Below are 25568 nucleotides of genomic sequence, written 5' to 3'. Positions count from 1 at the left end.
TAATTGCCATTGTACCAACAACAAAAAGCGTCCAACATAAAACTATCCCAAAACACAAAATGGATGCATACTGTCACAACTATGACCTTTGACCTCAAAGAAAAAAGATGACAGAAAATATTTCCATCCATTGTCATGGATATAACATCACTTTATACACTGACAACAGTGAAGGAGAGTTTTTTAAAACTCTGTTCTTCCTGGTTCTCTACTTTGCTTTGCATTTTCTGAAAAATAAAAACTCAGGTTTGAACAAACGTATTGGTCTGATGTGGCAACACTGGATACATACGACAAGGTAAGTGTTGTTAGATAAGCCTCTGGAAAAACAGATGTGCATTGAGAGGAATATAAAGGAATTGACATACTGGGATACTTTAGGTGCGGCCAGAAGTTGATACATGTTTTTGATGCATTTGAATATTTGTTCCGCATTCACACGTGGATTGTGGGAAAACTGATAAGTGGTTTGTTCAGAATGAAAAGAGTGTGTAACATAACAAACGTATCCACAAAATCAGACTCCCATTCATTGTCTATGGAGCAGACTTTTTACTTTTTGACATCATCAAGTGCTTCTCTGGTTTCTGGCTTTTGAGGGAGAGTGAGTAGCTCATGTTCCAAAATATTCATTGAATTTACCTATATCCGTGGAAATACCATATTGGACTTCTAAGTTTCGGTGGTATTCCTTTTTAGTAAAATTTCAGTGTGTTTCTTACACTAACTGCTTTTCACCGCTTCCAGGTGTATGGAGTTCAATGTCCCAAGTTATGTTTGAAGTTAATGTACGCAAGTCAAATATGATTAAAACCAGTAATATGGTTCACCTGCACACAGATCCCCTATTAGCCTTTAGTTTGAAAATCGTTTAATCCACTTCCGGAGGCCACGGCTGGCCCCGCCTACTTCTTGCACTCAACCGTCCCTCCTTTGAGTGCTCTCCTCCTGCCAGCAACAGACCTCCGTTCTGCCAACTTCAACTCGGCTTTACATAAAGATAGGTGAGTCGGAAATTGTGCATTTGTTTGACTATTTACTGTTAAAAGTTCCTATTGTGTCTGCACAGCTCGAGCAGAGCAACACCTGTTTGGCCTGGAATGGAGAGAGAGAGAGAAAAAAATAACCGGTTTCACGTTACTACATCATGCTAACGTTGAGCTAACAAGGCAGTGCGGGTCAGTGGCTCCCCTCCTTCTGAAGTATGTGGGCCTGTTTCAGACTCTGTCTTTGTCCCTGTGCTGCAGCTTGCAGGAGAGACTAGTCAATGCCAATTCGCTTTGTTCAACATTAACGGTAGTTACCACCACGTCCTTTCACACACTATTTTTAATTGTTAAGCTTTGACCTATTGCGATGAACTTTGACCAAGCAAAGTCTGCTACTGGCGTATATGTCTATAAAGCATTGAAGACGACAAGGGCTTGTTGGCTTTTTGTCTAGTATTGAATTTTGACAAGGGCAGTCAATTTTTATTTATTTATAAGCACTCGTTGTAACCTTAGTTTGAGTTACCACCAAACTGTAGCTACTTAAAGGAATTAGTACCTCATGGCTGTTGTGAAGGCCTGGTAGGATTCAATACTATGTTTAGTGTGTAAAGTGATTATTCTGCATTTCTATATAACTGCAAAGGATACAACTTGATTTTTAAAAAACGTCACATGTGCACCCGTCTTATAAAGCGTATGTCAAATAATTATCCTCATCGCTTTGTGCATATCATGGTTATGTAAGCTTCCTAAGAGGCTATTGTTCCCTGCAGCCTGAGCATGACTTGCATGTGACTTTTCATGGTTTTCCAAACTGAATATGCCTTTGAGCTGTGCACCAAATATCAAGGAACTGCCAAACCTGGGTGTCTGCTTAAGCCTCAGGCACTTGGTCAATTTAGGTTAAAGGTAATGTTTGTTTAGGCTTTTTTGATTATGTTGAGGATGTTGCTACTATCAGAACTCCACCCAGCTGAACTGATCTATGAAGGTATTTGAGCATCAGGAATTTCTTTTTTAACTATATGTGCCATCTCTTCCTCAGCCATTCCCCATAACCACCATGTCCTCTGGAAATGCTCAGATTGGCAAGCCTGCCCCAAACTTCAAAGCCACAGCTGTAGTGGATGGACAGTTCAAGGACCTCCAGCTCTCAGACTACAAAGGTAACTTAGTGTTACGTAGTATTTGCACATTTAACTATCTCTTGTGGAGTTTACTCTTGTCAAAACTTTGTATTTGCAGTAAATTTAAGTCCAGTTTTCTTCACTATCAATTATTTCTAGATGTTATGTCTAATATGGGTTGATCAGAAATCCTCTTTTCCTTCTGTGCTTTTCAGGGAAGTATGTCATCGTCTTCTTCTACCCCCTGGACTTTACATTTGTGTGTCCCACTGAGATTGTGGCTTTCAGCGACAGGGCAGAGGAGTTCCGCCGTATCGGCTGCGAGGTTATCGGCTGCTCCGTGGACTCTCACTTCAGTCACTTGGCATGGTGAGAATTCCTGCTAACTGAAAAGAAATCATGAGTTTTCTTTAATCCATGTGATTGTATGCAGGGGAAACAGCCAACTGTTCTGAAATAACATCCACGCAGCCAACACGTGTCGGCATATGGATTAAGCAGAGCTGCTTTAACAAAAGTTTTCTTTGCTTGTTGTCCAGTTGTTATTTTGCAGGTGAACTGTGCCTTTTTATTTTTCATATCTTTCATGAAAAAAATCATTAACGCTATTGGACACTAAAAACCCCAAGGAATCTATTGAATGAAAGCTGTAGTTGGTGTTACCTTTTTTTTGATCCAGGCTTAGTTTAACATCTGTGTGCACTGGGCAGCCATGACATCCAGGGAAATATAATTATTGGATCAGGATTCTGTTGATATGGAATGGTAAATAACTAAGATCAGGACATCCCTAATTGGCTGTTTCTAATGACTCCGTTAATAGTGAAGGTCTGGAGCAACACCCACCCAGCTTATCAGTTTAGCTCCCTTCACTTTGCTTCTCTGCATAGTCCTGATAAGTTTTGAGGTAACGGTCTCTGAATCAAACTGCACTAACTAAAAGGGAATAACAAAAATGAGGAATATGGCTTATTAATAGCACCTGCTAGGTGTCGTACATTGTTTTAGAGTTTGAATATATTGTTGTGTCAGATTTTTGTGGAAATGTTCTCTTGTGATGGAGTTACATTTTTTCAGTGAATGTAATAGAGAAATTCTGTCTCGTCAGGTTGGCGGCCTATGAATGGGTTTTTGATTTGCTGTTTATATTCTATTTTTCCCCCCGAAGGATCAACACACCAAGGAAGCAGGGAGGTCTGGGTACCATGAAAATCCCCCTTGTGGCAGACCTCACCAAGACCATCTCCAGAGACTACGGTGTGCTGAAAGAGGACGACGGCATCGCATACAGGTTAGGCAGACATGTTGTGTGATTGGAATATGTTTTTTTTTTTTTTTTTTTTTTAAAAAGGCCAGTAGCCACTGTGCAGCTGGAGCGCTAACTGCTCCATAACTACTGCAATGACTTAAGCAGTCAGAACACGGAGATATATTATTTGTGTCTTACACGAGACCATTAACCCATACGCATCCACCTTGGCCAGTATGCCATGTGTACTTGTGCAAGTTACTTGCAGTTGGGACACATGTTACCAATGTAAAGAAATGTCTGTTGTGCAATACTTTACCCTTACTTTGTGCTTCTCAGGGGTCTGTTTGTGATTGACGACAAGGGCATCTTGAGGCAGATCACCATCAATGACTTGCCAGTGGGTCGCTCTGTGGATGAGACTCTGCGCCTGGTCCAGGCCTTCCAGCACACTGACAAACATGGAGAGGGTGAGTAACATCCCCCTTGCTTCAGTTTAATGTAACCCTTGCACTCCAATATTACATGCCTAGTTTCGTTTTAATATATATATATATATATATATGTATATATATATATATGCAGCTCTCTGTACATGAAACTCCAAATCGGTCATTTGTAACTAAATGCGAGTTAGAACATTTTTAAATGAGGTTGCCTGTAGCTGTAAACTGACTTGAAGGGTTTAGCGTGTGGACATAGACCTGCAGTATTGGTTTATCCTCCTGGGTTTTCCCACGTGTGCTTTGTGTTTAAGGTATGCAAAGTTCAATGTCTGTTAGTTATGCCTCGTGGTAAACTTTGTCCTCGCTCCCTCCCCCACACAGTGTGCCCTGCTGGCTGGAAACCTGGCAGTGACACCATCATCCCTGACGTCGACAAGAGCAAAGACTACTTCTCCAAGCAGTAAATGTGAAGGTCTTCTATCTGATTAACTAACCGAAGCACTTGTCTTCAGATTAGGTGTCCCTGTGAAGCATTATCTCATGGCGTCCAATCTAATGTATTAAACCCTACAACGTTCTGAAAGTTATTAGATAAATCTTTTGTTGCAAATCTTCTTTCTTTGTACGTCCAGTGTACAATTTGTGGGGCGACCTCATAGTCTCAAGCACTGAAACTATAGTTGTTTTGTTCCCTTTTTTCAGAAATAAATATTGATGGTTTTCCTTGCTGTAATTTAATAAAGTGCTACCATCTTTATTAAACCAGTGTGGAATTTGTGACTAAGGATTTTTTTGTTTGACAAACTTGGCAGGATGCTGTGAATGAGTCATTCCACATGTGACCTCGTGGTGGTGCCCTACTTCTTCCTGAATCTGTTCTTGGTGCCTACTAGTTGGTGACTTTATAATTTAGAAGTATTATTTCAACAGACATTTTTGGGATTAACATGATGTATCAGCCATGTGCCCAGCTGAGGATCTGATCACGTCACAAGGCTTGGAAGTCTTGGTTAATGCTGGAGTTATTGTGGTGGTTGACATCGTAGCTCATTGGGTAAGATTGGGTTGTTGGATATGAGTTAACAGACCCGCATGACTGTCCCAACTCATGATAATTCAGTTTAAGAATGTATCCAGATGAAATTAAAATGTAAATTCTTTCCAGTGTATTGAAAAGACTTGTTACTCATTCACCTCCTAAGCACAATATTGTCTTATTTACTGAAGAACTGACACTGAAGTATTATCACTCTCCAGATAAAATAGTTTTGATTTGGCAGTTTAAACATTGGCTATTTGGTCATTTCAGTGTTGTGGATTGTACTACATATACGTGTCACCTCTACTCTAACATGTATTTCTGCCAGCTGTTGACACTAATTCTTGTAATTTTAACCTATCAGAAAATCTATTCTGCGTGTTTGTGTGGAACTTTTTCAACTATTTTCCTTAAACTAGTGTTCTCACGACTTGTTTTGGGAAATTGAAAGCAGAATGGGAAACTCCCTTAACTCGAATAAACCACTCATTGACAAACTTGTTAACACAATGTGGTGTGAAGGGGAGAGCATTTCTAACTGGCAATGTAGGAGGGAGTTCCCGGAAACCTTCTCGTTGTATGACGTTTGCAAGCCAAATTGACCATATATGGACTGACGTATACGTCAATAGGGAAACAATCCTACGCTGTGACGTTCGTACGTCAAGCAACTGTTGCTGCAAACTGAACTTTCTGACCAGAAGAGACCATTGACAACCGCGTGGTTGTGTTAACGAGAATAGTAACCCTTAGAGATGGCAGTTTTAAATACACATACCTAAATAAGAAACAACACCACACCTGTCTTAGTTTCATATTTTCATTTACTTAAATATATACTGTACAAGTAAAAAAAAAAAAAAATCAGGCTCAGCCTGACAAACACAAATAACTTACATAAGAAGGTATCACAGATTGCAATTAAAGTAGAATGTAAACAGGCAAAGCCAAGAATCACGACATTTTTTAAAAACTTATTCAAAATGCCCTAAGTGTTTTAGTCTTGTATTGTTTCTGCTGCTTCCCTTTCAGCCACAGAAACCAGAATGGTCCAGTTCCCAGACAATGTATAAAGACATTGTTCATTGTCAGTGCAGTTATTGTCCAGTGTTTTTTTTTTTTTTTTAAAGTGCATTGTTCTTCAATAGGACTTTACTTTGGGCGCTAACATGAGCTGGCAGCCACTGCTCACATGTGTCATGACTTTCTGTTTGAGTTGGGCCACCTGCTCCCGCAGAACAGAAGCCGTGTTTGACAGTCCGGCGTTGTCTGTTTTCAGGACTTTCACCTTGTCCTCCAGACGAGAAATGCGCTCCAGTTTGCGCCTTCGACACTTTGATGCTGCGAGCCGGTTCCTCAGTTTCTTGCGCTCCGCTTTCATCCGGTCCTGATTCTCCAAATCGATGGGGGACATTGGCGGAGACCCGTCGCTGCTCTGCATGTCCGGGACTGTCTGAGGCTCCTCTTTCAATCCGCCGTACCGCTGCGAGTGGAGGCCCGCACTGGCCAGGGAGTGCTGGAAATGGTGAGATCCGTGCGCAATGGCCTGGGGATGCTGGTGGTACTGGTGGTGGTGCGGCAAGTAGCTGATAGTAGTTGAGGGATAGCTGGCACCAGCTGCAGAGGACATACTGGGGTTCGTGGTGCAGCTCCCCAGGGTGGTGTACTCGAGCGCTTCTGACTGCATGGATGAGCCGAACACCGACGCCGGAGCCGAGCAGACAACACCACCGGGAACGCCACAGGCAACGCCACCGATGGACACGTTTGGAGGAGCCATCTGGTTCATCTTGTGTAGGTCGTCCAGCGCTTTCACAAAACCGTCAGCAAAGCCTTCCTGCTCCTCTGTGATCCCGCGGTTGAAAAGGTACTGGGTAGGTGTCGGTGTTGTAGTGATGACCCCGTTACTGTTCTGGATGATCAGTCGCTCCAGTTCTGGGGAGGCGAGCTTCAGTGAGCCCACGTCCGCCGTCCCGGCCGAATAGAAATCACTTTCGGCGCGCAGGTGCTGTGACTTGAAGTTTGAGTTCCGATATGAATCGGAGAAGTTCAGGTTCATATTCTGCTTTAGCAGCTTGTAGTCTGGCAGGGCTGCGCCTGGATGGCCATAAGCAGAGAGAAACGAGTCGTCATAAAAAGGCTGTTCCATTATTGTGGACATATTTCAAATCAGACAGTCAAATACAAGAGTGCGCTGCAAAGATGCTGCTTGGACACCGAGGCTTTAGTGTCCCAATTGATTCAATCTCCAGCACAAAGTCCCGCTGTATTAGCCTATTATAGCCTACTGAAGACCAAGCTAAAAACAGAGCAAAACTTCCAAAAATAGTGGAACTGTACTGTACCAAGTTGTCGATTTGTACCTTTAGTTGAATTCAAAGCGTCCAGTGACTAATTCAGATGTTTTGATTCCACTCGTGTGTCGGAGTCTTTCCTGCTCTGTGTCTGAGCTCCGCTTCTGTTTCCTCTTTACTAACAGGCGGCCGTCGGGCTCCGCTGTACTTAAATCATCCGGCACCACATGCGCTTCAACCGGCCTGCTGATTGGTGGTTTCCTCTGTGGTCCCCGCCTCCGGGATGTCACACACTTGATGACGTTGTTGCCAGGAACAAGGACTGTAAACAAGATGAGGCCTATTCGGCGTGGGGGGGAAACTCAACCCAGCTAAAAACGTAAAATAGGCTACCTCAAGTGAACGTCCACACTCATCACCATTTAATAACAAGTCCGTGTCAGTGTGTCTCATAGCTCAAAGCCATAGTACAAAAAACCCCACAATGAACCTTTTTCCAAGAGTAGCCTACAGGGACACCTAACCACTCCAACTGTCTTTTTTTTGGTGTCCACAGCACCAGTCCTAAGGATATATAGTCTGTTGCTGAGTCATGCGATCCAAAACTGATATCGGACAGTCCATATTTGGGTATCCTGGCGCACCAGTTCCTCCCTGACAGGAGCGGGAAGCCAATCCCATCCTGGCGCGCCTCCAGATCTCCGGGATGTGGGAGGAGGAGGAGGAGGAGGAGGCGCACTGCAGCCCTCCTTCGCCCCGCAGGCAGAGGGAGGATGGGTAGGTGCCGTAAACTCTTGGGCGTGAAGCCTTCAAAAATGCATGAAGCACAAAAGGTGTCTGGCAAAGGAAGACATATGCTCAGAACATATGCACTAGACAGAACTGTAGGTCTACTCATGTGATAAATACAATAAGTTATTATTATTATTTAAAATAAGCAGAAGCCTTATTCCACTCAGCAATGGAAACAGGTACTCATAAGACGGTTCCAGCGTTGCTCACCAAAACAGTACTTTTTATTTGCCTATAGTAATAAAAAAAAAATATATACAGTTTTGGTGAGCAACACACAGGTCCGCAGGTGGGTCATTCAACATTGAAAGGAGTAGGCCTAATGTCAAATTGGACCCGGCTCTAGCCGGTTGGTATTTTTTTTACTTTTTAATATTTGTGTATTATTAAGTGCACTGAACTGAATAGTTCCTATAAAAATTATGGGAGCGTAAACAAATGACCGAGCCTTCAAGCAATGTGGGAGTAAAGAAATGTCCCCTGGACTAAACACCTGTTTGATAAAATTACGTCTTTGTCTTGTCTATATGGTAATGACCTCTGAATCACTTCCCAGAGGGCTTTGCACCCACACACGTTCACATCGTGTGATTTGACTTTCCAACCCATCCTCAGGTTATACGTGTGTTTGTTTGTTTTTCTCAGCATGGCCGCAACTTGCCCATCCTTTTTTATCTATAGCTTAGTCTTTTTTTTTTTAAGGAGAATAAGATTATTCTTAATTGAACATGTCATTTTGTCAATTAAATTAAAGGAACAGTTAAAAAGTCGTGACCCAGACCATTGAAGAAAATGGGAATTTCACACAAATGCAATGAGAGTGAAACACTCACGCAGAAGCCGAGATGTTGAGAATTTTTATTCCCCAGTGAGAGTCAAGCTTCTGAAACACAGGATGCTGCATTTCCCATAATGCAATTTAATAGAATCTTTATTTAAACCACCCCTGCCTCGAAATTGTCCACTTCTAGCAAACTCCACATACCTAGTTTGTACACAGGCATGAAGCGAATGCTGAGACAATTCTGATGACATCACCTGGCTGGGTTATTTTCTCAGACTTGACAAAGCTTGATGCAGAGCCACAGGAAAGATTATACTGTTTTCACAGGCTGAGCAGTACTCCCCATAACGAGTAAACTGGGCGTGCCCCTTCACTGTGTATACGGTGGGACCATGTTTAGAGGTCAAACACATTTCAACAGTTTCATTTGATACGATGAACTCTTCTTTTTAAATTGAGGGTTTTTTCCCTCATGTACCAGTAATAAGAACAGGTTGACATTTGAAGCTTTATAAAACATGTGAAGCTATGTCCTCAGTTTATGGGAGTTAAAGGCTGCAGTGTGGCCAGCTGTTGGCCGAGCTCCTTTAAGTAAAACAGCGGTCTGATGTGCCGGTCAGGTCTACTGTCAGTGAGAAGAAATGACAGGGGAAACAGAAAACTGAAGTAGTTTCAGGGAAACAGTGAAGTATCACTCAGTGGTCAGTTCCAGTTTCAGAGTGACCTCATCCACTTTACTAAAGGTCACTATATAGTCACAAACAACTGTGACCTCTTATCGCGTGTGGTTTGATAAATGTGTGCTTCTGGTTAGATTCTTTTTAGAGATATTTGATCTAATCAGACAGCTATTCTTTATTTGTTTTACTGATTGTGCGACTGAGAATCTTGTGTCCTAAGCCAGATTGAGTGAGGACGATATAAAATATATTTCATAATATGATATATTTTCTTTTTAACTAAAGTTGCACATGCTAGAAATATTTACATGTGATTTTCCTGTTTGAGACCCTTGTTGGTTCAGAGGCTATGAACAATGTTCTTGCTTGCATGCACATGATTACATGCGGCTATGCACCAGAATTCACACAGGCACAGTTCAAACACCTCATACTGTAATTCTGTCACTTTCTATGAGCGCCGGTGTGATTCAGGTCGACAATTGGGTAATGCAGAAATATGAAGAAAAAAACACACAAAAGCAGCAGAGGCGCGTATAGGTGCAATCACCCACAGCGGTACAGAAGGCGCCTGTGGCTGCGCCATAAAAGGACACGTTTTCTGTTCTTCATTGGCTATTAGCACATCACTGGGGTATGTGATGACTGCTGGTTGTGCCCGGGAGAGAGACTGAGGACAGGTGAAGTGAACTGTGGGAGATATAGGAGGAAATAACTGTATTTGTCGTATTGTGTAAGTGTGTCATTTATAAGAACAACAACACACCTATAGTCTTTCAGTCATGAATCATGCTTCCAAAATATTTGTTTTACTGAGAAGTCAGTGATGCGGAAGCAGCCAGGACTGCTGACAGAGATGTTTTAACCGCAGAGTGATGTGGATTGCAAAATCTTTAAGAAATTTTCTATAAATCAGGATGAGTTTTTTAGTAAATTAAAGAGAGTTTAATCAAAATAGTGAGTTTTGACGTTGTCTGTAATAGCTCAAATAATAAATTTGGCTTTTATGATTATTCACTTATCAGAAAAAAAAATCTTGTTTGTCCTTCATTCACTTCAAAGACGAAACTTTTGTCTGAAAAGGACCAAACTGAAGAACGCCTGAAAGCTGCTGATGTTCATTTGGCCTTCATCACAACGTTAACTCCTTTCCTTCCCTCTCGCCTCCCACCACAACCTCTGCAGCTCATTCAGGCACTAAAACACTGGCCCGGCTTCATTAAATGAACCAGAAGTAACGTCCCTACTGCGTCTTTGGCAAGGTCTTCCATGTTGGAAGCTCGATGAACTGGAAGTGGCCTGTAGGTGTTGTGAGTCAGGTAAGAGTGTTCATCGGGGCAAAAAACTGTCTGTCCCCGCGAGGAGAGGACAGCTCACTCCTTCACGCAGCATATTGAATCAGTAGACTGTTAGTCTGTCCTTTAAGAGTGTGTGGGTCACTTAAATTAACGCTAACAAGCATTGTCAATTTCTTTTTCATCCCCTCCTCTCTTCCATGAACCGAACCCCGTCCCTGCACCGAAAGCCTTTTTTCGTCTTCTTCCCCCTCATCGTTATTTGGCTGCCCGTGGGAAAATGAACCGCCTTGTGCATGTAATCGCTTTAATGAAGGCATGTTTAATCAGCATATTCTTTGTCTGTAACCCCCAGATAGTGCCAAGGAGCCTTGTAGCGATGAGAGACCTTTAGCACAAGACAGGATGATTGCTGGGGCCAAATGAGTGTGGCAGGAAAAGACAGTCGGGCCCAGCTGTCCCCCCGGGCTGACGTAACGCATATGGAGCTGTCCTTACCACTTCCCCTCCATCTACATAGATGCTTAAACTCCTTGTCACTCTGCCAGTCTCTAAAAAGGCAAACAGCAGGAAGTGGGGGTTTAATTAGGTCTAATCTGATTTTACATGCCCATTTGGTTTAATAATTGAGCTGGCTCATTGGTGCCTTTTTTGTTTGAAAAGGAGTGCAAAGGTTAGCTCTCTTGTTTTGATATATTTCAGTCTACTGGAGATTGTGGCGTCCTTTGTCTTGTTCTGATCATTTATAGCAACCAGACTTAGGCCTCATGCACACTGCCTGCATGGCGTTTATGTTGCGTGTCGTTTTTGTGGCATTTTCTTTGTTATTGCACACCAGAAATGTGTCTGATGCGGTGCTGCTGCTGCTGTTAGCCTTGTCTGTACACATGTATGTTTCCTATTGATGAATTGACTTATGTGGAGAGAGTTGTGGAAATTTACTGCACTCATGCAGTAGTATATTTCATCTTAAACATAAATATATGCTGATTTGATAACAGCAAAGACAACGTTGGCAGAATTGATAGACAAAATAGACTACAGAATATTTTGTTCTGTATTAGGTGCAATTACTGCTATTATTTCATTTTATCAATGGGAAACATACATGTGTACAGACAAGGCTAGCAGCAGCAGCGTCAGACTCTTTTTCTGGTGCGTAAAGACATGGAAAACCCCACACAGCCGCTACGCAACTGACACTCAACAGAAACACCACGCTCAAATCACGCAGGCAGTGTGCAGGAGGCTACAGTAAGTGACTCTTCAAGGCTGTATTTATGCACCGCAGTGCTTTTGAGCTAAATGCTAATGGTAGCATGGCAGCATGCTCACAAAGACAACGCTAAACGGTGATCATGTTATCCATGTTCACCATCTTAGTGTTTGGACAGCCGGGCAGGTAGTGGAACAGCGAGAGCCTAGATGTCTCCTCTACAACACCAAGGATGACAAGACTCATCTTAGAGGTGGAAAAACATAGCACGACGCCACAGATCCTACTTCTAAAGGACAGTATGGAGTTCCTGGACACTCCCCTTCTGGGTTGGGTTGGGTGGGGAACCGGAGGGTTGCTGGTTCAAGTCCCCATGAGAACCAAAGTATGGTGGTGGACTTGTAGCTGTAGAGGTGCCAATTAACCTCCTGGGCACTGCCAAGGTGCTCTTGAGTAAGGCATCGAACCCCCAACTGCTCGCGGTGCCTTTCCATGGGCAGCACCCCCACTCTGACATCTCTCCATTTAGTGCATGAATAGGTACTGAGCATGTGTTTAATTCAGGCCTGTGTGTAATAACAACAGAGTGAAAACATTGTAATATCCCCATGTGGGAATAATAAAGTATACATTATTATTATAACACATGGCGCAGTTGAGGCTGATGGGAATGTTGCTTCTTTTTCTGGTATTTGGTTAAAAAATAGACCTGCACTAGATTGTGGCACTAGATGAAAAGACACGGGATCACCAAAGTTATCAGGATTCATCCTCTGGGGTCCACAAATATTTGTATTAAATTCCATGTCAATCCATCCAATTCAGCAAGTTTTATTTTATTGTATTTGCTAAAACTGTACATTAGCCAATAGTTAAGTGACAGATGTGAGTATAAAGCCAAATACTCCCTTTTCTGTAAGCACGCCCAAACAAGTCAAATCATATACTTGCTTTGAAACTATGAGGGCTGATATGCTGTAAGTGACTAAAAGAATGTTCACAGCGCTGTGACATAATCTAATGTGGTTTAACCCGTGCTCATAAGTCCAGATCATTATAAACTACATTGGGATCCACTCCTTTAATGCGTTCTGCCTTGCCCCATGATACAGCCTTCCAGCATAAAAGAAATTGGGTCAGTAATTGTTCCTTAATCCTACTGCTACACATACAAAATAATATGTCTAATTGGGCAGCATAGTGCCATCTGGGCCTTTCTGTATTTGCTTTACACTTCAATTAGTCACACATACCGTAGGTGACAACATGATTTGTATTTACTCTAAACTGGTGGATCTGGGAGGAGAGATGAGATGTATTGCGGATGTTTGACTCCTCTGGCTGACGCTGGCTGAGAGTTCCTCTTTGTAAGAAAATAGGAGAAGTGAATGTGAAGTGGCAAAAGGCCAGGGTGTGGAAGATTTGGGTACACCACATTTTCATTTCCTCAATAGTGGGCCAGTAATGGGCCAGCTGTGGTTCCAGTGTGGCAACGGCAGCCTTGAAAAGGTTCAGGTCAGGAAGCATGCTAACGGACAGACAGGATCAGCAGAAATCTCTCATTAGGGGCTGCGCATGCTTTGTGATGTCATTCATGATGTAGTAATCGTTTGGGTTGGCATAGAAATTTCTTCACGATATTCTATATCATTATTAAACAAGTGAAAGCTTAATGTCTACTAATATGAAAACACATGATCAACAATATCACCATAAACAACCGTCACTCAAAGTCTGAGTCACTCTCTTATCTCTTACACACACTCTTAAAGAAATAGTTAAAAGAGAAGATCAAAACCACACTCATATCTCAGCTTAGCTTAGCATAAGGACTGGAAACAGGGAGACACACCTAACCTGGCACTATCGAAAGGTTAAAAAATACACTTAGTAATACCTCAAATTTGCACATCATATCTTGATTTAATCCATACAAAATCAAAGTGTAAAAACGGAAAGTTGAGTTTTTATGAGGGTAACGTTTTAATTTATTGGATAGTGACACCAAAAAATCTGGGGCGAGAGAGGGGGGAAAGATGTGCAGCAAACGGCCATGAGTCAGACAATGCTATAAGAATGTAATGCTGAATTAAAGTGTTGGGTTTTCATTACCACTCAAGTCAGAGCTGATGGCTATGAAATTATCTCTGTGCAGTCTCACCTAGTGTCTATGTCTCTCCCTCCTGCTTGGCATTTCCTCTCTACTGAACTCCTTTCTCCTGGGAAAATAAAGAGGGAGAGGAAATATGGACTGACCTGTGAGAAAAGGAGCTCATAGGACATCAGGGCAGATTAATCACAGTAGCTGGTAAATGACTTGGCTTATTTACTCTCAACATGTAAAATGAGAAGCTGTGGTTTTGGTTTGAGGTGAGAGCCTCTCAGCCTACACAATTTCCCAGCAGGTAATTTAAATGAGAGATGGTAGCTTTGTTTATCTTTCAGTGCAGATACCGTGTTGCTAATTGGAGATTATGTTACTGATATAGAAAAAAAAAAAAATGGTTCAGTGGGCGGTTTTTGTAGTGGGAGTAGTTTTTAACCCAAACAACAAACTCAAGAAAGCAGATTTCCAAGAACTCTTCTGTCTCTCTCCAGTTTACCTCCCCATTCTCTTTCTACATGTATTCATTCACACAGTTTTTCTCAATTGCTAAAACACTATTTTTGAACCCTTTCTCTATTTTCTGGAAACATTAAACACAAAAAACTCCTCTTCAGGCACTATTTACAAAACCTCGGACTCCTCTCGCAAAATCAAATGTTCACCTCAAAACAGTTTTACCTGTGTTCCAAATCAAACACTGCTCTCACATAATAAACCAAGTGATGAAAATGATATACACCATCAAGCAGTTGGTAAACAATACGCAAAAAAATAGAAAACACATTCTTCAAAACGTATACCTAGTTCTTAGGGAGAAGTACATTTGTAATTTCAAAACAAATTACATATTTTTCTGTCATTGTCTTTCGATGAACAAAAACATGTTCTATCATAGTAGCTCAAAACTGATCAGAAATTACTACTCTGTTTTGCTTCTGTAATCTTTTTGTTCTTCCTCCTCCTTGTGCAACTATTGTTACAGTACTGTACCCTGCGTCTCACAAACTTGTCCTTTGTCTCTGTGATACTTTCATTCTTGTTCTTTGTTGATATGAACCTGCAACCAGTCAAAATCTGTTGAGCAATCAGTGCTGTGACAAATGGAAAGCACATTCTTCAGGCCCATACACTTTGTTCATTGTACAGTAGACAACCTACAATGCACTGTACTACAGTATACAATACTACTGTAAAAGGGACAAAAAAATCAAAGGAATGTGCTTCTTCTAGTCTTTGGGCTGGATCCGGCCAGAGCACTTCGTCGACATCACAAGCAATATTTTCCCGCCTGAAGCAACCTGTTTGCTCTGGCTTATGTTGGTTATTTCACAACATTTAAAACAAATTACATCAATTTTGAGTGGTTGTGTTCAATTAATGACATGTGTTCTCTGAGTGTATTTGATTGTTGCCACTTGTGTTTACCAGTATGGATGAGATGTGCATTAGAGTGCAGAATGTGTTTTGAGAATGAGAATGTGTTTAGAGTTTTTGCTGAAAGGGCTATGTGAGATCTGCAAATTGTGTTTCACCTTGTGAAATGGTTTAAGTTACTGACAACAGACTGCACATTTAGCTAAATGAGTTCAGGCAGCTGAGAACTTTGTTCAGCCAGTGGGTTTCAGTGTAACATAGATATCAGTAGCCTACTCATACACCAGTCTGCCACATTAATTTGTGTGCCTTGTGTATTTAAATCTGTCACTTCTTTGTTTTTTGTCGTCTGCATGTCTGCTACTGCAGCCCTGCCAGCAATCAGTAGCACTTGCATTATGAGAAAGGTTGGCCAAAGAGACGCTAAGTAGATAGTAAGGACAGTGTATCTAATCGCGTGGCTATTGGTGAGATTATTGGTGCAAGTTGGGCTGAAACTGAGAAGACGCCTGAGACGCCATTGCTTCCTGGAAATAAAGGAGAGAGACATGAGCAGAAGTGAATGCCATCATAAGGCTACCCAAAATATGTATTATCATGAATGTCTAGGGCTTGTAGAAGAAGAGCACATAGAGTGCTTGGGGATTTATGTGGGTGAGCCGTTTCGTTACTTCCACAACTTCTCCAAACCACAGACGAGTTCTTTAAAGTCAGTTTCCCACCCATTCATTCATTATAACAGTGAGTACATCACACTGTACTCAGAGTGATGTACATTCTGCTAACGCAGCAACGTTAGGATGCCCACGCTGTCCCACTTTTTATTGTTTGGTAATACTTCAAAAGGTTAAAATGTCAGACTCTAAATGAATGAATATGTACATATATGAGGCTAGTCCCTAACACATCACAAACACTGCTATAATATGAAGCACATAGCACAAAACCAACATAATATTGATCTCATAATCAAATTTTCATCCTGTGAGAGGGATTACAGTCATAATACATGCTAACCTACTCTTTTAATTAGTCATTTTAGACCCTCAAACCTTCATCTGAAGTCAGCAGTCAGAAGCGTTTCATTCAACCTCATTATTTACTGTCTGTTTCACGGCAATGTGGAGACAACAGCGGCAAGCTAAGCCCACTTCTATTTTATTTACCAGAAGTGGTTTAGCATCTTGGGTTCACACACACACACACACACACACACGCGCGCATGCACACACACATGCACACACACATTCCTGTCAAAAGATAGTAGTTCTCATACTCAGAAAGCGAAGTGAGCGAGTACAAAGGCGGTCACACACACACACAAACACACGCACGCACACACAACGCATGCCGCACGCACCACACAAACACACACACACACACCACACACACACACACACACACACACATACACACACATACATTCCTGTCAAAGGATAGTTGTTCTCATACTCAGAAAGCCAAGTGAGCGAGTACAAAGGCGGTCAAAAGCAATTGTTGTTTATATCTACAGTACATGCATTGAATATCTCCACTCAAAGCTATGCGTGGGCTCAGATAGATCCATCATTTACTGTATCTGCTGCTTTCAAGTCCTTATACTGAAGTGTGTGTGTGTGTGTGTTCCTTTTGTGCTGAGATGTTTTTTATCTGACGACTATGATGTTAAAAGAATTTCCTGAAAAGTTAGTCACCATCATATTACAGCCTACAGACCTTTGGGTGCAATATGTGTGTGTAAAGGTTAACTATCAGTGGTAGTGTTGGCCTACTACACATGGGCCGCTGTTAACAGCACGAAGCAAAAGGGAAAGATATGCTTATTGCCACATTACAAATTACACTTATAAGCAAGCCACATTAAATATAAACCACCGCGTTTTATGACAACAACAAACCACAGCCACTTGTTATAAACACCCGACTCATTTCTGTCACCTGTACTTTCTCATTCTCCTTTTTCATGACACATATATGTACACTCACAAATACACTCACATGGGACATTTTCTTTTTGCACGTTTTTAAGTTTTTGTAGATTCCACAGTGGTCTGTTGAGGAGTGAAATTGGAACATGTTAAAATATATTTTATCTTTCATCTTTTATGAACAGTTGACTGTTGATCAAAGTATAAGTAACTTAAGCTGATGATTTAGTTCTAAAAAAGTCTTAGATTTTCATTTGTTATGATATAGTAAAAGTTAAAATTTAATTTTTTAAAATTTGTTTCCTCCTACAAATAGGCTACAAAAGCAATCCAATGCAACTTTTCTTAGTTTAGCACACTCAGGGTTTTTGCTGCTATAGCCTCACTTGGTCTGGTATGGCCAGTAGCATATGGTGGCTAGTTTTAGCTAACTTTAGATTTACTGTAGTGGAACTAACTACGTTCCCACACAACTAAACACAATTCTCAATTCATTTTTATTTTGTTCCTGATTGTCTTTGACGTATCACAAATACATTTCTAATCAAAGTCAGCGAAAGTCTGAGTTGGGTGGAGGTCTGGATGGAGGCCTCAAACAAACACAAGATTTATACCCAGGAGGCCGCTGTTCCTGTCCCGTGTGAAACCATAAATCAACTTTGACTTATTTACATACCATGCTTGCTTAACTTACATAATGATAAGTCTGATAATGTGAGACTATGATTAGACACAAGTGCATCATTCTTCAATAACAATGCAAATGTCACGGTAAAGATTTTTGGTAACACTTTATCTGATAAGACTGACATGACACCGTCACAACCATGACATGATACCTAGCATTTACACAAAGCAGTCTTTGTGAACGTTCATTACCTTTTCTATTATAATTATGACACCTTTAAGGCTAAGTTAGCATTATTTATGATGTCTGTGTTATGATAACTTGATATTAACGAAGACAACAATCTGTCATGACAACTTGACATTAAGTAAGGCAATATAACCTGCCGAGGTCTTTGTTATGACAACTTGGCAAACGTTACTTGTTGCTAAAGCAACCGCTAACTGCAGTTTGCTGCTGTTAGCTAGTTAGCTCAGTTAGCTGTACAGCTGTCCAATTAGCCAACACAGTGCAAAACCAAAAAGAAAGAAAACCATCTCGGTAGTGGAAATGTTTATGACATTTGACAATTACAATGGTCTCACGACAGCCAATGTAAAAACCAACCACTTAATGGCAGTTTAATGTGATGTTAACAAATATTCTCAAACTTCAATAGTTTCTTAAAGTTTGATCATTATTTTCATCAGCCGCTGCGTGGAGGAGTAAACCTCCATAAGGGCGCCTGCTCTACCGGGTGTGCTACCCAGGCGCCCGCCATGACATATTTATGACAGGTTATGTTGTCTAGGTTACTGTCAAGTTGTCATAACGAAGACAGTGACAGGTTATCTTGTCTTGTTTAAAGTCAAGTAGTCTAGACACAGATTGTTGTCTTTGTTACAGTTTTTGCCGATTGCTCACACACTGAAATCAAAAGTATTAGACCCCTAAAAACCTTACACTCAAGGAGCAAAACACGGGCCCAGATGTGCCCCTCTATAAGCACAAAGTCAGCCTCACACTTTTTGCAATACAATACACACTTGTAAACATTAGACACAGAAGTATATCATGATGTCACTTCCTTGCAATGACCACACCTATGAGCCAATCTGTGGAACACAGCCATCACGTGCGCAAACACATGATTGCTTAATTGTAGACACACCAATCAGGTTTAAATACAATGCAGCAGGTAATTCTAGTATTTTCTGTACTGTATTTACATTTTTTTCAGACCTTTTATGTTTGTTTGTTATTGTTTTTTTAACTGTAATTGTGCTGAATTAAGTAATATGAAATGTGTGTTTCATATATGTTTTTTTCATAAATTAGTATGTATGTTTTTGCAAGAGTGTTTCATTTTGCAAAGGGGCTGAGGTGTTCTGCCAGCTGGGTGTGTGGTTGTGCTAATTGTTTGTAGTGTTTTGAAAAACCGGTCCCTTTTTTCAAAATAGTGCTTAAGCAATCGAAAAAAAAAACCCTGCGACGTCCAGTTGTCATAACACTAAGATCTCAAACAGTCATGTTGCATGCAACAGTCCTGAACATTCAAAAAGATTTTCATGATAGGTGTCATGTCATAGTGTGATGTCAGTCTTATTCACACCCCTTCAAATAAAGTGTAACCAGAGTTTCTTATCAAATCAAGTCTGTTTTTTAATTCTAATACTAATTCAACATTGCATTTAAAGGCTGATTTATCAATTTACTTGTGTTTTATTCACATTGGTTTTTAGATTCAAGACCAACGAATTGATTCAATCACAGCCCTCATCTTTTTTTATCAAAGCATTTTGCAAATATGAGTTCCACCCCTCATATTTACTCCCCTTACATTCCCATGAGAGCAAAGGGGAAAGAGAAACACAACAGGGGGGGAAGCGCACACTCATTCGTAGTCATATGTTCTAAAAAAAAAAACATCCCCTCTGCACAAACACTGAAATCCAGAAGTAGTGAGTACTTCATTTTTTAGCATTTACAGTGATGAGATAAACTAGATGTGTTTTTCATCAGTTTTATCATAAAATTTGGTTTCATTTCAGTAAGGTGCAGATCATGCACACCAGCCATTAGTAATCATAGGTGGCACATAGAGACTCCTCCTTGTAGTGTTCAGTGATCTGTCAGGTAGTGGTAGACACAGGCGTTACTGGGAGAGGTCTAGTGACACTTTCATCAATACTCATAAAACCACTAATTTATAGAGACTGAGAAAGAAAGCTTTTAGTCAGACAACCACAACCGACTCAATTCTGTCTGGCAGTGAAACGGTTAAACTGCACTTTTGCTTTTTCTGTCTCCCAGCTGTCTGGTATTACTGGTGGAGTCTGGTGCCCAGAAATGAGGTGCAGGGTGTTATCACTCAATCAGATGGGTATGATAGGAACCATGAGGCAATGTGTGAAAAGATCTCTGCTTGGCTTTGAGTTTTTCTTTATAAAACAGCCATCCTTTGTTTCTTGTATGTCCTGTCTTTATCTATCCATCTATTTGGCTGTCTCTTTTTCTCTCCTGTGTACATGTGTGCATTATGCATGCTCAGCTGAGCATGGTGTTTACCCTTAGGGTGTTTTTTATGTAGGAATTCTCGGCACAAGCAGTGTAGTTAAAATTCGGCCTAGGGGCATCACTTAAAACCCTTGTTTCCACTGCAGAAGTACATAGGTGCACACACAATAATGATTACATTACATTACCCCATTGTTAACTCTAACCGATGGCGGTCAAATGTTCATGGCTGAAATGACATCTGCAGCTAGGTAAAGTGCCCATATTATGCTCATTTTCAGGTTCATAATTGTTTTTTGAGGTTGTACCAGAATAGGTTTACATGGTTTCATTTTCAAAAAACACCATATTTTTGTTGTACCGCACATTGCTGCAGATCCTGTTTTCACCCTGTGTGTCTAGGTCTCTGTTTTAGCTACAGAGTGAGACATCTCACTTCTATACTGTCTTTGTTGGGAGTCACACATGTGCAGTAGCTACGTAAGATCACATCAGCTAGATAACTCTTACTCCAAGTTTGGTCAGTACAAGGCAGGGCCACTTGTGGAATACCTGCAGAGCAGGGACATGGAAGTAGTTCTTTTGGAGATTATGGTGAACTAGTGTGTGTACAGTGTTTTGCCATTGAGAACGAGCTAGCGTGCTAGTGCTAGCATGTTCTACGGTTAGCCACCTCATCTCGACTAGTGACAATAGAAAGCCGTGCAGATTTTGAACAGTTTAGGATGAGGATTCATTAATGTTTGACAAAAAATATTAATCGTCACCAAGTGTACACTCAGGTACCTTATCCCTGGGCTCACACAACACACACACACACACACACACACACACACACACACACACACACTCACTCACACACAGTTCTTTGGTTACTGGTTTTAGGATACTTCCTAGGTTATGCAACGAAAGAGGGACTAATATAGTTACCCTGACAGAAAGTGGGGCAAGGGGGCTGGTGGCCCCTGTGTTATCCAGTACCGGCTGATCGTCTAACCCCGCCACCACCTCAGGTCCTTTCTGCATCTCAATCCGCCCGCTCTCTCCCACCCACCAGGACACTTATCAGGAGCTGTCAATCTCACGTCTCTTTCCCGGTTAGGAGATCCGCTTCAGGTGCATTTTAAAAGTGTCCTCAGAGTCTGTGCCAGTCAAGCAGAGAAAAACTAAACAACCCAAAGAAAAACACCACACTCAAGACTATTTACACTAAACATATGTGCTTTTTGCTGCAGTGGCCATGGTGGCAGAGACCTCTGGTGATCTCTGTGAAACGGCGTCCATCTTGCCATTATCTTTCCCTGGGCAAAATTTAAAGGTCCAATATGTAATATATTCACTGTATCAATCAAAAAATGACCAAGATATGTCATCAGATATTAGAAACATGCTAAATTTAAATACTATATGCTCTGACAACACTGCTAAAGCCTGTATTTTCTCCTTTGAAATTTCCATTCCTGCACAGAATGTGTGTTTGTTTTGGCCTGTGTGTTGTTGGCAACTTCTCATTTTGACACCTTGGTTGCCAGACATCAACTGCAAACACGCAAAAACAACGTGCTGACTGCAGCCATAGCTGCAAACAAACAAGTTGGATTAAAAGAGTTAGATTAATTTTACCCAACCTAAAAAAAACCTCTACAACTTTCTAAATCGTTGCATGACCAAAGACGTGGTAAAATATGTTGATGATCAGTGATGGGAATAACGGCGTTATAAATAACTGCGCTACTTTTTTCAGTAACAAATAATCTAATTGATTACTCTTACCACCTTAATAACGCCGTAACAGTTACTCGCTCCGAAGCTGTCCTAGGGACAGCGATTACCACACAACAGCGCACATGTATAAACATCAGGGCATGTTATTTGCACTACAAAGAGTGTATATATTTTGTATGTTTGTATTAAGTGTCCATTTCATTATAATATTCAGATTTACCATAAATGATTGAACATGCACATGTATTTTAAGTTCCATTAAAGAGGGGTGGAGGTGGGGTCACATTTAAGCGTTTAATAATGCACTTGAAAGGAACGCATGAGTTACTTTCTAAAGTAACTAGTTACTTTTATAACATGTATTCTAATTTAGTTACTTTTTGGAAGAAGTAACTGTAACTAATACTTTTTAAAAGTAACTTGCCCAACTCTGCTGACGATGCATTTAAAAGATGGAGACAGCTTAAACCCAGAAGCACAGCGAGGAGTATAATTTCCTCCTGAACAGGTTACTAAACACTGAGCTTCTCACAGCTACTGGTAGGGATGGGCATTTTCAGTCATTTCAACAATTGTGTGCTCGCATTAAATGATAGTACTCAAGTTAGTCACTCACAAAATAATTGAGACAAAGCTGGTGAAGTGATCCTGACTGGTGCTGGCTAACGCCGCCATGCTAACTACTATTGTTACCGGGGGGCCGGGCAAGCTGGCTACGACTGGTTACCGTGACCTGACATGTAACAGAAACCGCAGGTTGACTTCCTAATAATGGGAACATGCCATTTAACTTTGGCAGAACAACCATGTAGACTGAATTGTTGAATTGGAACACAGCTTACGTTCTCTACAGGCTACTCTGCACTGTATGGTATGTTACGTTATGGAATATTCTTGTGGCTAATGTTACTATCGCCAGCTTCATGGTTTTGATATGTTGAACAGTAAGATGATTCTATCTTTGTTACAAACTGACATGCAACCATAATGTGTAATGTACAGTGTACAAGCTGCTTTTAGTAAATTATTTTGTAGATCATGCAACAACTATTTGTATTCATCTACACATAAACTTAGAAAAGGTTATAATCATATGGAGGACAGGCTATATGTTTATTTAATTTTTAGATATAAAGGTGTCTTGAAAGTAATGGAACCAAAAATCAACCCCCTGCCAAAATTCTTCCCTCGCTTCTGTTCACCGGCTGCAGCCAGGAAACGGTAACTGTGACCTGGGTACAGGAGACCGAGAGAGTTGCCGTCTTTTGGTGGTTGTTGCACTCATTTTATGCCAAATTAGGGTGGCTGTCAGTCAGCTACAGAGGGCCACAAAGTCACAGTCTTTTCAGTGGCCGCTGCAGTAATTTTAAGCTGTGACAAGGTGACTGTCAGCCGTGTACAGAGCGCTGTGAGAGCACATGCTTCTATGACTGTCACCATAGCCAGCATACTACACTGCGCTGTGGAGTAAGGTCTGGCAATGCGAGACTAGCATCTAGCTAACACGGACATTGTGGGACATTGGGTTTGGTGATCTCAACCTGGCAACCCTGTAAACTTAGAGTTTGGGAAGGAGTGGGCTACATCACCACCATTACATCATGTCATTGTTCCAGTCCCATTTTAATTCAAGCGCTTGCCTCCATACGTGCATATGTTCCACAAAAACAAGTTCCTTCCAGAGGTTATTTTGCAGAGGCAATGTTGTTGCGTCCCGCGCTTAGCGCCGCCCAAGACGATTGTGATTGGTTAAAAGAAATGCCAAAAAACCAGAGCACGTTTTTCCAGAATGCTGTGTGGACTAGCCAGACCTTCCTCCGCAGCGCTATGGAGGAAGGTCTGGCAATGCCAGACTAGTCAACTCTGAATTCTTCTGGCAACACGTTTACATTTGAGCAGCGTAAAAGCTAAAGGCACCTGCCATGTGCTTAGTTTTGACTCTGAGAATAGTACATTAGAGCACTTATGGTTTTATGGTTAAAGCTAATGCCAACTCCAATCTCTGATGACCATTACTGGATTGATTTATTAATAACTTTGCATTTGTCCAAAGCCATTCATACTGTACTTTTTCTCACAACATATACAACCATAAGGAGCTATTTAGGGTTTAGACCTCAATCTTTGAAAATAGCCAATCACTTCTCTCAGCATGCTCTGTTTTTAATTGACCATCTTCATGATTTCCGTACTTGGAGATTTGGGTTTATAAAAAGGCAGAAAGGGCATGAATGTGTACACACATGCACACACACACAGACACACACGTATATATGTGTGCATGTGTTTATGTATGTACACATTCATGCCTTTTCTTTCTTTTTATAAACCCAAATCTCCAGTCCTCAAATGTGTGGGAGTAGAGCATCTCGTATAAATATGATTACCACCGATTATAGAACTTCAAAAGTGCTGTGAGTGAGACTGTGGTCCACAGTGAGAGTGGCTCTCATTCATAATGCCCTGAAACACACCGAGTTACAAACCTCACATCCTGTGCCAAATGCAGCAGGAAATGCTTGACTTCCTGTAGTGAAGTGTAGGTGGGGGCTATTGTGCATTAGTGTGTATGTCTGTAAGTGTATTTGAGATGTTGGGAGTGTGTGTTTGTATAAGTGTGTCAACATTTCATCTACATTTGAAGATCTATTAACTAGAGTGCACTCCTCAGAAGCATCTTCGAGGACAGCCCTTAATTAAATACTGTTTTCTTCATTTAGAGCATTTTTTAAAACTTTTTTATGTTATTTATTTAGCAATTTCCTATTGACAATTCTTTGGTTGCCAGTGCCACAGATGTGCGAGGGCCATTAGCCAAAAGAAATTGCAGATGAATGTGACGTTCCATCTTATCACCACATCTAAAGTAGTAAAGGAAGTGCACCTGATATGTTCAAATCCATCCAGATTTACCGTTTATCAATTTGTCGTTTTCTCGGTCCCTAAATGACATCAATGAATTTCTAAGCAATTAGATGATCCGAGAATAGACTTGACACATTGGCGATATTATGGAACCGCTCTGCAAAACAAATTTAAACCTGCTAGTACAGGGCCTTTGAATGCTCTCCTGGGCCTTCACTCCCCTTTATTTGACATGCACTTGTATTGAATATTGCTTTAAGGAATTGGAATGTGATGGCTTATTTCAAGTAGTTCCTCTCAGTGACGCAAATTTGTAGAATTCACTAGAATATATGACCTTGTTTTGAAATTTTGGCCACATCCCTCTTAACTAACAAGCTTTTAACAGCGGTGTTGAACATGCACAGATGTAACACACACACACATGTTCACACTGCCACCTCTGATCCCCGAAAATACTATACTGTTGTCAAGGAAACAACCAGAGTGTGTGTGTGTGTGTGTGTGTGTGTGTGTGTGTGTGTGTGTGTG

At 41.1% G+C, this 25568-nt stretch overlaps 2 protein-coding genes across 2 annotated transcripts; one reads left to right on the top strand and one right to left on the bottom strand.

The window, feature by feature from the left end:
* Nucleotides 1–861: 861 nt before the first annotated feature.
* prdx2 (peroxiredoxin 2) lies at nucleotides 862–4594 on the top strand. Its single transcript, XM_032527670.1, has 6 exons — nucleotides 862–1004; nucleotides 2038–2158; nucleotides 2335–2488; nucleotides 3288–3410; nucleotides 3708–3838; nucleotides 4196–4594. The coding sequence occupies exons 2-6, from the start codon at nucleotides 2056–2058 to the stop codon at nucleotides 4276–4278; spliced, it is 594 nt and encodes a 197-aa protein (XP_032383561.1). The 5' UTR covers nucleotides 862–1004; nucleotides 2038–2055; the 3' UTR covers nucleotides 4279–4594.
* A 1369-nt stretch (nucleotides 4595–5963) lies between these two features.
* Nucleotides 5964–7661, bottom strand: LOC116696558 (transcription factor jun-B). Its single transcript, XM_032527619.1, has one exon. The coding sequence runs from the start codon at nucleotides 7012–7014 to the stop codon at nucleotides 5995–5997; it is 1020 nt and encodes a 339-aa protein (XP_032383510.1). The 5' UTR covers nucleotides 7015–7661; the 3' UTR covers nucleotides 5964–5994.
* Between the last annotated feature and the right edge of the window lie 17907 nt (nucleotides 7662–25568).

This window comes from Etheostoma spectabile, chromosome 2 (genome assembly GCF_008692095.1).
Source record: "Etheostoma spectabile isolate EspeVRDwgs_2016 chromosome 2, UIUC_Espe_1.0, whole genome shotgun sequence".
Classification (NCBI taxonomy): Eukaryota; Metazoa; Chordata; class Actinopteri; order Perciformes; family Percidae; genus Etheostoma; species Etheostoma spectabile.
Note: the sequence above shows the minus strand (reverse complement) of the source record. Positions and strands in the feature narration are given on the sequence as shown.

Bases quoted from the DNA above. Each gene is read 5' to 3' on its own strand.
- prdx2 (XM_032527670.1), top strand. From the start codon at position 2,056: ATGTCCTCTGGAAATGCTCAGATTGGCAAGCCTGCCCCAAACTTCAAA. The intron at 2,159-2,334 runs GTAACTTAGTGT...TGTGCTTTTCAG, and splicing joins CCAGCTCTCAGACTACAAAG to GGAAGTATGTCATCGTCTTC. The intron at 3,839-4,195 runs GTGAGTAACATC...TCCCCCACACAG, and splicing joins CACTGACAAACATGGAGAGG to TGTGCCCTGCTGGCTGGAAA.
- LOC116696558 (XM_032527619.1), bottom strand. From the start codon at position 7,014: ATGTCCACAATAATGGAACAGCCTTTTTATGACGACTCGTTTCTCTCT.